Source organism: Corvus brachyrhynchos, unplaced genomic scaffold, assembly GCF_000691975.1.
Source record: "Corvus brachyrhynchos isolate BGI_N302 unplaced genomic scaffold, ASM69197v1 scaffold3, whole genome shotgun sequence".
Classification (NCBI taxonomy): Eukaryota; Metazoa; Chordata; class Aves; order Passeriformes; family Corvidae; genus Corvus; species Corvus brachyrhynchos.
Genome location: NW_008237619.1, coordinates 2,500,671 through 2,512,042, shown reverse-complemented (window position 1 = coordinate 2,512,042; position 11,372 = coordinate 2,500,671). Strand labels below are relative to the sequence as shown.

At 41.9% G+C, this 11,372-nt stretch overlaps 1 protein-coding gene across 11 annotated transcripts in view; it reads left to right on the top strand.

Moving 5' to 3' along the window:
- The window catches only part of PHLDB2 (pleckstrin homology like domain family B member 2), a 66,128-nt gene that overhangs the window by 4,149 nt on the left and 50,607 nt on the right, over positions 1 to 11,372 (top strand). For 10 of the 11 annotated variants that reach the window (XM_017731774.1, XM_017731772.1, XM_017731776.1 and 7 more), the window contains exons 2-3: positions 6,501 to 6,610; positions 9,923 to 11,271. In XM_017731774.1, coding sequence (XP_017587263.1) covers positions 6,562 to 6,610; positions 9,923 to 11,271 — 1,398 coding nt within the window. In that variant the 5' untranslated portion in view covers positions 6,501 to 6,561. Of the gene's footprint in view, positions 1 to 4,593; positions 4,654 to 6,500; positions 6,611 to 9,922; positions 11,272 to 11,372 lie in introns of those variants that run through there. The other variant, XM_017731773.1, reaches the window with a different exon arrangement.

The following is an 11,372-nucleotide window of genomic DNA, read 5'->3' as shown; positions in this document are numbered from 1 at the left end:
GCCCCAGCCGCTGCCACTTGAGCTGTCACTGTCACAGTGTGGTGTGCCAAGCAAGTGTGATGACGAGCATTTAGTCTGGGGGCATGCTTGCTGCCCTGAGAGTGCTGGGAAATGAAGAAGCGTTAAAGAGCTAGAGGGGACATTTGGAAATATGGGGCAAGCATCCCAGGAAGAAGACAAATTGAGGAGAAATGGACGAGCGAAACAAGAGAGACAGAAGCTGTCAGAAGGAGTGGGCACTGGAGAGAACTGATTAACGGAAGGAAGTGACAGGCGAAAGTGGCAGTGAAAGAAATCAGCACAGAGGAAAGCAGATCATGGGCAAAGGTTGCCTGAGACTGGGAAAACGCAATAGAGGGGGAAAAATGGTAAGGACATCCAAGAAAAAGAAAAAAGAGTGGATGATCTTTGAAGCTGTTCTGATTAGTTTTTCTATCTGCTTAGATTTTCTGGGCCTTACCTACCTGCTCTCATTGAATTTGTCAGGGTAGTCCTGGGGCAAGTTTGTCATGTCAAGTAGGATGGGAACAGAGAAACTTCTGTTTAAGGTCTTTCTGCTCTTCTACAGTGAGAATTTCTGCTCCTGTAGAATATGGATTTGGATACAACTGTTTTGCACTCAATCCCCTTCCTGAAATTTTAGATGAAGAAAGTCTGTATTTCTTGGGTTTCAGGAGTGAGTTATATTGGCGTAGAGTATTTAAGTGTATTTATTTCTACACCAGCTCTGTTGTTTGGTTTGGGTTTTCTTAGTCTGCACAGTAAACAGTCACAGCCCACCACCAGAGCTTTCTATTTGCCATCTCTGTGTGAAACTTTAAAGTTTCAGTTTGCAAATCTTTTGAGTGTACTCAAATTTCCAATAGGAAAGGAGTTAATGAAATAGTGTCAGAATGATACCAGGGAGCTTGTCACTACTGTCATGAGATGATACAGTCATTGGGTCAGATAACTGACTCTTGAGCTTAACTACCAGAAAGGTACCGAAATAGAAAAGATGAGTATGACTGGAGTTTGGCTTGTCCTCTGTCAACCGTGTTTTGCTGCATGATGAAAGGAGTTCATTGTTTTAACAGAAATCTCTTTTACTATGTTTCTACTTGTCTGTGGCTTTTGTTTGAGCAGAAAAGCATTAACTCTCCTTCTTCCTTCAACTTATCTCAATGAGCTACTCCAGATGAGACGGTGGTTTGTGTTACTGTAAGATAGGGAGGAGGCAGTGATGTTTACTAAAGTAATGTTTGAGTAGGTGGTCTAGTCTCTTGTATTACCAAATGCATAGGAATTAGTTTAGATTCATTGAAATGAGTGCTGTAACAGTTTCAGTTTCAGGTAAGAGTAGCTGCTATGGCACAAAAGTTACAAAGCTCCAACATTTTTCCCTGGCATTTTTATTTGTGTCTCTTACTATTTGCAGCTCGACCCTCAGTTTATAGTCACCCAACTGTAGTGTTTACATGGTAATGAATGTTTTCATTTTTGATGCGCATTTGAAATTGTCAGCTGTCGTGACCTGATTAAAATGATTATGTCCATCTACTGGACAGAGCAATTGATGTGACAATACCTACAACATCAATCCTTATCAAATAGGAGAGAATCATGTTTTAACAGTAAGACAGAGCAATTAAAAATGTCATATTTAAGTGCCATTTTTGGAGTAGTCAGTGGGTTATTACAGTAAAATATATGTGGTTTGTGAGGGGGATAATGTTATTTAGGGTGTTTTCTGTTGCACTGTTTTATTTCTTCTCCTTCTCCAATATCCAGTGTGATAATTTCTCAGAGGAAGAGGTAAGCCATAAGAGCGACTTCCTCTGCCACTCCCTTTTCCACATCGGAAACCTGCAGGATTGCAAGGGAGCAACTTAGTCAAATCTGATTCACAGATACTTGATTTTTAATTTATTTAGTGTTGCTGAGGGTGCCAAGCTGTGAGTTTTAGGAACTAAAACACCCTTTGCCTGTAACCAGACCTGGTGCTCACTTGCATGCAGGGACCTATGTGTTGCAAGATTTATATCTTGAAAAGACAGGGACTGAGCAGGTTTCAGGGCTATGCTGGCAGGAAATTAGCTGTAGCTTGGGGTCTAGTGTATTATGTTGTGGGGGAGGAGGAGGAGGAAATTAAGAAGGATGTTTAAGGCAACCTTTAGATCACAGCCTTGCTGAGTTGTCCAGGTTTTGGCAAAGATGGCTTTGCTGTCTCTTAAGGATGTGTCCATTCGTGGCTACAGAATCTCCACCAAATTATGCAGGTGCCTTTCTGTGAATATATTGTTTTAGTTTGGCAGTGGACTTCGGGAAAGATGGATTTCCACGTAAGTGTTTTGGAGGTAAACAGTAGATTCCAGTGAGTTTTACTTTGCCATCAGATTGAGCCTATCAAGACTTTTGTTTGTAAATAAGCAGAGTAAGTCAGGAATTAGAACAGGTTTGATTTAATCAGGTATAAGTACATTGTCCTCAGATTATGCAGGAAAAAGGTAAATCAGCTTGGTAATGGAACAGTCTGTTTATGAACGTAGGCATGCTATACTGTGGGAAAAGAAATCTCCAGGCACTGAACCCATCAGCACTCATTCACCAAATTTTGTTCAGAGTGTGAAAATTCAAGAGGCTTTCTTGTTTCCAAAACAGTGTGTGTTTTATTGGAGTAGTTGAAACAGACTCTAATCATTTGAGGATCTTGTTGCAGAACAAATGAAACTCTAATGATGTGCAGACGGTGCCAGTGATGGGCTTTTGTCTTCACCCTCCATCAGTTGGGGTTTCGTCTGTTTTCCAAGAGTGGCAATGCACTGCTGTAGGAGTTTCTGAAGAGAAATGTCAGAGATAGTAGAGGTGCCAGGAGCTGCAGGGAGTTCACTGTTAATATTCCCTGAGAAACTGAAAATCAAAAAACAATGAAGAGCAGAAAAGCCTTAAAAGATGGATGGCCAAGTTTGAGAGCTTTGTTTAAAACTGACTGTTTATTTTCAGTCAGAGAAGTGCCTTAGCGATGCCTGAGGCACTGCAACCCACTTGATTTGTAACATAAGAGAAAAGTGGGTGCCAGAGCAGGCTCTGCTGACGGGAGGTGGGTATCAGCCCAGGCAGAAATAAAGAAGAGGTGAGAAGCTTATGTGCTAGGAAAACTTCACCCTAAATCTGTGGATGAAATGCTGGGAAGTGCTGTGTACACAGGTAGTGTACTTGTGGCTTGGCTGAGCTGCAGCTTTTGGCTCCTGCACTGAAGTGTCCTGGTTTTGACCGGGATACAGTTCATTTCTTCCTGGTAGCTGTTACTGCATTGTGTTTTGGATTTAGTATGAGAATAGTGTTGATAACACACTGATGTTGTTTAGTTGTTGCTATGTAGTGTTTCTGTTGAGTCAAGGACTGCACCTTCTTATGCCACACCAGTGAGAAGGCTGGGGGGGCATGAGAAGTTCGGAGGGGACACAGCTGGGACAGCCAACCCAAGGGATATCCCACATCATATGGCATCATAATCAGCATATAAAGCTGGGAGAAGAAGGAAAAAGGGGGTGAAACATTTGGAGTGATGGAACCCTGCTTTCCCAGGGGATTAATTCCTTATTTTGCTTTGCTTTGTGCATGACTTTTGCTTTATCTATCAAACTGTCATTAATTTAGTATATGTTTTCCTTCTTTTATAATTCTCTCCCCCATCCTGGGTGGGGGTTAGCAAGCAGCTGGGGGGGCTGAGTTGCCAGCTGGGATTAAACCACTGCACAAAGGAAAGGAGTTCTTACTGTAAAGCCACCCAGTGTTATAATATCTTAAAATTGGAATCCTTTGTTTGACTCACTGCTTGAGTTGTGAATCACTGTTTCTTCTGGTCGTTAGTGAAACAAAACTTAATTTGGCCTGGGCACTGTAGAGATGAAACATGATTGGTAATGCTGTATACATTCACTTCAGATGACTTTATAAATCCCAGATGAAATAATTTTGCTTCGTTCCAGACAAGGCAGAGCGTGCATGTGCTCTGTAACAAGAGTCAGCCTTGCTGGAGGCCCTGCATAACCTCATCTGAAAGAATATGATTTCATGAGACCGCATATACTGTGGATTTTGAGCTGTTTGTTACCTTAGCTCATTAATTCATTGATTGTTTCTTGGTTTTGGTTACACTGGAAAGCTTTTTAAAAAGTTCTTCTCCCCTTTAAATCCAGTTATTACTAAGTGATGACTTCTCTGATCTCTCATCCTCTAGGAAAAGAGATGTGTAATGAGTTATCAAACCTGAAATGAAAACATATAAATATTTAAACTCAAAAAAGGTTATTAGCAAACCCAGGTATTCACCAAATTGAATCAAAGATTGAATTTTAATTGCATAGAATCCCTTCCCTTTCAGCTGTGCTCTCCTTAATGTTTGTCACATTGATGAAGTGGTAGCTGTCATCTCACAAATAGAAAGGATGGGGGTTTTGGTGTTCTTAACCATAAAGCAGCAATGTTAGAGACACGGGAAATGCAATGAATCTTCCTGTCTTTCTAAACAACCCTTTGTTCTGTCTTTTAATTCCGAGTTGTCCATGTTTGGTTTTTCTGTTCAATGATACAGTGACATCTTTGTTGCAGACAGATGTGAAATGTTGAGTGTCACTAGTTTTCTGCGTCAAGTTGAACACGGCCTGAAAAGTTAAGTTTTTGGTTCTTTTCTGGGGACCTCTGGGCACAAAATGCAGTATTTTTAATAGAGATGACACAAGCAATATGCCAAGGTGTCAACATAGTGGCAGTATTAACTGGATTTGTGTCCTGATCCTTCTGCGCTTGGTCTGCAGACAAGTGGGAGAGCCGCTGTCACCTCTTGCTGGGGTTGGCTGCCTGTAGCTGCAGCTGTGCCAGGGATCCATGGGCAGTCCACAGCCCCGCTCCAGCAGAGCTGGGTGCCTGGGATGCTATGCAGGCTTTGAGTTTGGAGGATCTGAGGCAAGCTGGAAGGAATCGGGGAAGGGGTCTGTCCATGGGTTGGAAGACAAATGAGGTAAAAAGGATGGTAAATGTTTCACGTCAATAAAATAACCTGTTGAGGATGAAAATTGGGTTGAAAAGCTTTCTGCTGCCTGGGTTCTTTCCCATCAGCTGCTCTGGAGAATTTCAGTCCTGTTGTGCTGGAGAGGCTGGACATGTGGGTGAGTCCCCTCAGGAGCTGCAGCGCTCTGGGCGGGTCTCCTTCCTTACCCTGGCTCCTTGGAGAGTAGTGTCATTTTCGGGGAGTGGTGGGTTATGTATCTTGGAGGAAGCTGCATCTTGCTGTGAGGGGTAGAATGTGCATAGTGGGGTTGAAACTTTCTTTGGGACTGAGAAATGACCTCTACAGAGAAAGAAGAAGCATTGCAAAGTGAGGCCAGCACAGGAGGTTCCTGGGGGAACCCAGTGAAAGGACAGGGACTGGCCCCCTGTGGGAGAGCAGCTTGCAGGGAGCAGGTGAGGCAGAAGCCAGAGGCAGAATGAAGGAGCCTCCCTCTGCAAGGATCAGTAGCCAGCTCCCTTCTCCCAGGGCTGTCCTCCCAGGAGAGTAACATGAAAAAGCATGGCACAAGAAGTCTGTGCACCACAGACCTGGAACCTTGGGGCTGTCATGACTGCAGTTAATTAAATAGGTGGCTTGTCTCTAGAGAGCCCCAGATATCTGTCTCCATTCTTCACTTGTTTTCCTGACACGTTTCTATTTGCTTGTCCAGAGCTAAGCCCAAGGACCTACAGATGGTCGCCATAAATTTTGTCACTTGATGCAATTTTTAAAAAAATTTTTGTCAACCTTTTAAAAAGAGATGTGCATAAAAAATAAATAAGCCTTTTAATAGAGCAACTCACTAGAAGTCTTCTATTTGGATTTAGTTTTTAGTGGCTGGGATTTAATTTTGGCATTTCTTTTAAGCCAAGTCTCTCTTGAAGCCATATCAATTTTTAATTTGATCTTAAATGAGCTTTCAAGAATCCCTTTGCATTCCTAGTCTGGCTTCTTTGGAAACTCAGAAAACATTTTTTGTGTTTTGGATGACATACCTGGTTTTGCATAGGTTTATTCATGGTTGCAGAATGCTGGTGTTGCGTGGGCTGAACTTGGGCTATGGGCTTTCAAAATAAAGTCTTCAGCAGCAAAGTGCAACCTTGTTTGTCATTTCTTAAGGAAGTCACAGGATCACAGACAAAACTCAGGAGCTGTGACTAGTACAGAGCCTGTACAGAGTTTGGACAGAGTCATACATAGATAATGGCTGATTATCAAAACAAATTATATGTCTTTTAAACTGATAAACCAACTGCAGACAGGTTTTACCTTTTTTTTCCACAGACTCCACATTAAACATGGAGTGTCCTTTCCAAATATCTTTTAACATATTTCTTTTTGAGTTGTCTGTGGAAATTTTACCATAAGAAAAGCCAGTTGTGTTCTATATTATGCACTCAAAAAATGTTCCCAAAATACACTTTTTAACACGGCGTGGTTTTTTTTTCTTTTTTTACTTTATTTGCAGGTCAAAATTTATCTGGTTCACTCAAATTAGTGTCATTTTAACCATCCTGTAGAAGAGAAATATGATGCCAAACAGAAGTAACCTCTCCTCCTTCCAGAATGCTGGATCAGGTAATCAGTTAAAATGAGGTTTGTTTGTAATGCACTGAGATCTTTCAGAATTTCCAATTGATTTTGGCCCTTTAATTCTCCTGACACATGGATAAGATCAGCACTCTGTTCTTATTCCATGTCTAACTCCATTTACAGGGCAGAACAAGGCCACAGCTGGATATGCTGCAGACAGCCAACCCTCCCCCATCACTTTAATGCCTGTCTGGAACAGATATCAGTGACCCCCAGCTAAACAACTTGGGAAAGGAAGAAAAGGAAGGAGGGGAGGGAAAGCAAAAAAAAATTTAAAAAAAAGGAAGAATTTCCTTCTGTAGCTCCAGGCAGCAAATACTTTGCTAAACAGAGGACCCTTGTGCTGAGCATGAAAGCTGGGGCTGACCTGGATGCAGGATGGGTTCAGGGCATGTCACGAGCTGAAGCTCCCATCCTTAGTCTCTAGAGCTGCATGCAAAGACAGCATCAGCCAGGATGTGTAACACAGCCTGGCATATTCATCAAGTTTCAACTCAAACATTACCCTAGAAATAAACAAAGCAAACAAGATCTGGTTGGTGGGAAGCAGCTTTGGTTTATTTAAACATGTGCTGTTGTCCAGTTGGGTTTTAACTGTATGATTGCGGGCACTGTGGTGCTGGAAACAAAAACCAGAGGAACTGGCACAAGGGATAGTAGAGAAAAGCTGAACTGGATTGACTACATGAAGGTATCATGACCTTTTCTTACTGTACTTGTTTGGATTTCAAGTACAATGAACCCTTCACTGCTGTGGTGAACAGGCATGAAAGTTTCCATGAGCTAACTTGTTATTTGGCAAAAGCATCCAGTCTTTGTAGGATTAAATGTGCCCTACTGCTGTTGCAAGGGAGTAATGAACAATTATTAATGTCCCATTAATGTGTCTGCCAAGCTATTTATAGAGGAGCCAGTGAAATTTATGCAAAAATATTTGAACTTAGCTGGGTTAGTTAAGGTTTGGACAATACAATTTTCATATGAGATCAGATTTCAGTTTTAAGAGAGATTTGGAAGAGGGGAGGAGAAAGAGAGACTGAGATGGAAATTAGGGTCTGTTCCACAATGGAAGGTTAAGTATAAAAGGCATATCCACTGTGCTTTACATCTGGGCTCTTAAATAACTTCTACATCTTATTCTTCTTCCTTAAAACACCACTAATACGATGAATACTTGATTCTTCCAGGTGACGTTGTCTTGTCCTGACAAGAGTTCTTTTGAATTTGGGTCACATTTATCCTTTTGTTCATTTGAACTTCATCACTGCTGTTATCAAAATTTATGAAAATAGCTAAAAAATGTCAAGTAAAATATCACAATATAAGAAACTGCAGTTTCACTGCTCACAGTGGCGATGGTGTGATGGAGAACTCTGAATTCACTGGTTCAAAGGCAACTTAGATAGTTGTATCATCATCATAAGTGTGTTAAAATTATAAATATAATACAAATTCCATATTTACAGCCAGCATAAAAATATTTAATTCTGTGTAGAGGTAGACTTGAGGTTTAGTTTTGAAGGTGCAAGTTAATGTTTCTGGCCTCTACCAGAGCTTGTAATTAACAACTGCTTAGCCAGGTCCACTGTGGTCAAGAAGGTGTTTTATTTTACTTTGATTTTTGTGTTTGTGTCCCCTAAGGGTGGCTCCTTTTATCTGCTGCCTATTCAGTTCCATAAGTAATGATAGTTATCTCTGTTCCCAAAATTACAGCTTTTTCTCTTACTAATCGAGGAGAACATGTTGTTGCACACCTGGATTGAGCAGAGGAAGCCTGTGCAGCTGAGGACTGGTGATGCCCTGGACAGTGGTGAATTCCGTGGCGTTGTGCCTTCTTAGCAAGGAAGGTCCTGGAGACCAGGACCCTTGGGAGGAATGCATTGCCACCTTCCACAAGATGTGAACATAGTGATTCTCAATGCAACCAGGTCATATGAGTTCTGGTGGCAGACAGGAATCCCAAATTCTGTCTCTTGGTTGATACAATTGCCTGAAGCGGTACTTGGGAGAGGACTAAAGTATTGCCTCCGAGGACTTTAAGGGCACTTTACACATTAGGTTTTCCCACCGAGTGACAAGCTGAAATTCAGTTTCTCATGAGGAAGCTGAAGTCACAGGTGAAATGTGACTGAGCCAAGAGTAAATCCCAGATTTGACCCTTACTTTCAGAAACAACACTTGCTGGCACTGCAGGAACTGACACTCAGAAGTGCTTTATTAGTTCAAAGTGTAGACTAGCACATCCCAGAAGCTGCTGTAAATGTTAATGGTGTCATTTCTACATCAGCTGAGGTCTAAGTGTAAGCCTGCTGGGGCTCCTGTTTATCTCCTGCAGGAACTGGCACCGTCAGGAGCTGAATTCCTTTCTTTGCTTTCGGCAAAGTGGTGCTCAGAACTGTAGACTAGAGCTTGACACTTTGTTGAACAATAACATCCACCACAGCAAAGGCTTTCTTGGTCTGTGCTCTCTTCCTGAGTATAAATTAGATTTCTGAACAATCATTAGGATCTGTAACTTTCACCTCCGTCCGTATTTTTAATAGTCATGTGGGTTTGATGTTTTGAATGAAGTCATGCAGCCTAGCATTCTACTTCCTTAAGGTTATCTTTTAACCAAAGTGCTCTTTGCAGATGTAGTTACAGCTTTGTATTTTTAGAGCATGAGCTGAAACACCTTGAAAAACGTGCCTTGGTTTTGTACTTTCCCATTAAGCTTTGCAGGACCATCCACAAAGTAAGCAGAAAGGTGACAAACTCCTGAGCTTTAAATTGAGTTCACTAGTATATCAGGGCTCATATGCACTAGCTGCACAGATTAAAGGAAGAGGTGATCCAGAGCAGTATCTTATGTCTTTGGCCCTGGGAGACCTGAGTTGGATTCTTTACTCTGCTGTCTGCTTTGCATATTCTCCCTGTTCCTCAGTTCCTCAGCTGTAAAACATCAGGACAACAATTCTTCCTTACTTCATGGATATCTTAAGAGGCTCAGGATTATAAAGGTTGAACCACAGACTCCTGCAATGGATAGGACAGCAAAGAAAGAGTCTAGCCTCTTTCCAGCTGTGTTGCTGACTTTGGTATGGTTTTGTGCCTCTACCGCTTCTTTTTCTGTCTCCCATCTTCTGCAGAAGCAGATGGGAAAATTGTGCATCTCCTCCTTTGCTTAGTGATCTGAGACACATTTATTACAAGCACAGTAATTATTGCAAAAAGTGTTCACGTTATTTTGCAGGCATGCACATGCAAGAGGCTACTTACTAGCTAATTTTTTTTTTTCTTGTTTTGTCTTCTTTACAGATTCCAGTAAGATTATGGCAGACTATAGCCACTCACAAAAACAGATGGAATTACAAAATGCTAGTTTGGGAAAGGGTTCTGTGGCGAATTCCCTTGAAAATGGTCTCCAGGATATTATGGAAAACCTCAACACGAAGAAATATTCATCAACTCTTAAATTTAAAACAAATGGGGACTATGCTGGCTCTTATTTAACCCTTTCACAACCTATGCCAATTAAACCTAATCCTTCCTCCAGTGTTAAAAATACACACTCTATTAACAAAATTCAAGGAGGCAAGCAGTTCCCCTGTGAAAGCCCGTATCTTCCAGATAAAAGCATCTCTGTAAAACATTTGGGTTCCATATCAGGCATGTCTCCATCCCTCAGTGGGTATAGTTCAGGAAGGACAGATTTTGATATTCATGCCAGCAGAGAAAATGAAAAATCCCTTGGACACATGGATAAGTTTAACTACTCAAAGTACAGTCAGAGAAATAAATCTTATGACAACATCTACTTCCCAGGAATGCTGGAGTCAAAGAAGATCTCAGGCTCTCTCCTGACTATGTGGAATGGAAGCTCGGGGAACGAGCTGGTGCTCTCACCTGGTAGCAATTCTGGGGCAGCCAGCATGCCTTCCAGCCCAAAGCAAGGCAGGAGAATGAATGCTGAAAACAGTCTGGCCCTACACATAAAGCCACTTAAGTACAAGGATGTGATGATGGAAACTCTGGGTTCACGGCCTAGGAAATACTCTGGTGGATCTCTAAGTCATATGGGAATGTACAGCCGTTCCCTACCCAGACTGTATAAATCAACAGAAAACCAGCTGGTGCCATTAAGTTTGCCCCCCAGAAGCTCTCTGGGTAATAGTAAAAGGAAAAAACTTGGAGAAAAAGATCTACCTCAGAATGCTTTCGATGCTGATAATTACCTGAATTTTTCTTCTTGCAGCTCAGGGGTTTTACCACATGCAAACTCTGTCTCTGGGAGTAATCCCTATGTCAGTTCAACTCTTAGTGTTCCTGCAAGCCCTCGAATTGCTAAAAAGATGCTTTTAGCACCTTCTTCCCCGTATCTCCCCGATGATTTTGATAGACTTGGACTCTCAGGAACAAGTCCCAGTAGTTCTTTCTCCCCAGTGGATTTTGACAGGTCATTCTCTGTCCGAAGAAACCTTTCCACCAGTTCCATGGAACTTGATGACCCAGATCTGGAAACTTACAGACAGACACCAAATTCTCTGCAAATGTCCATGCGAGAGCGGAAGAACAGCATTAGCTCAATTTCAGGAAGGGAAGACCTCATGGACTATCACAGGAGGCAGAGGGAAGAGCGACTTCGGGAGCAGGAGATGGAACGGCTGGTAATTTTTTTCTCTTCCTCTTATTTATCTGTGACATTTAGCATTTGCAAAATACCCATCCCAGGTCTAGCCATCAGGAAGGTACAGCAAAGAATAAGCTG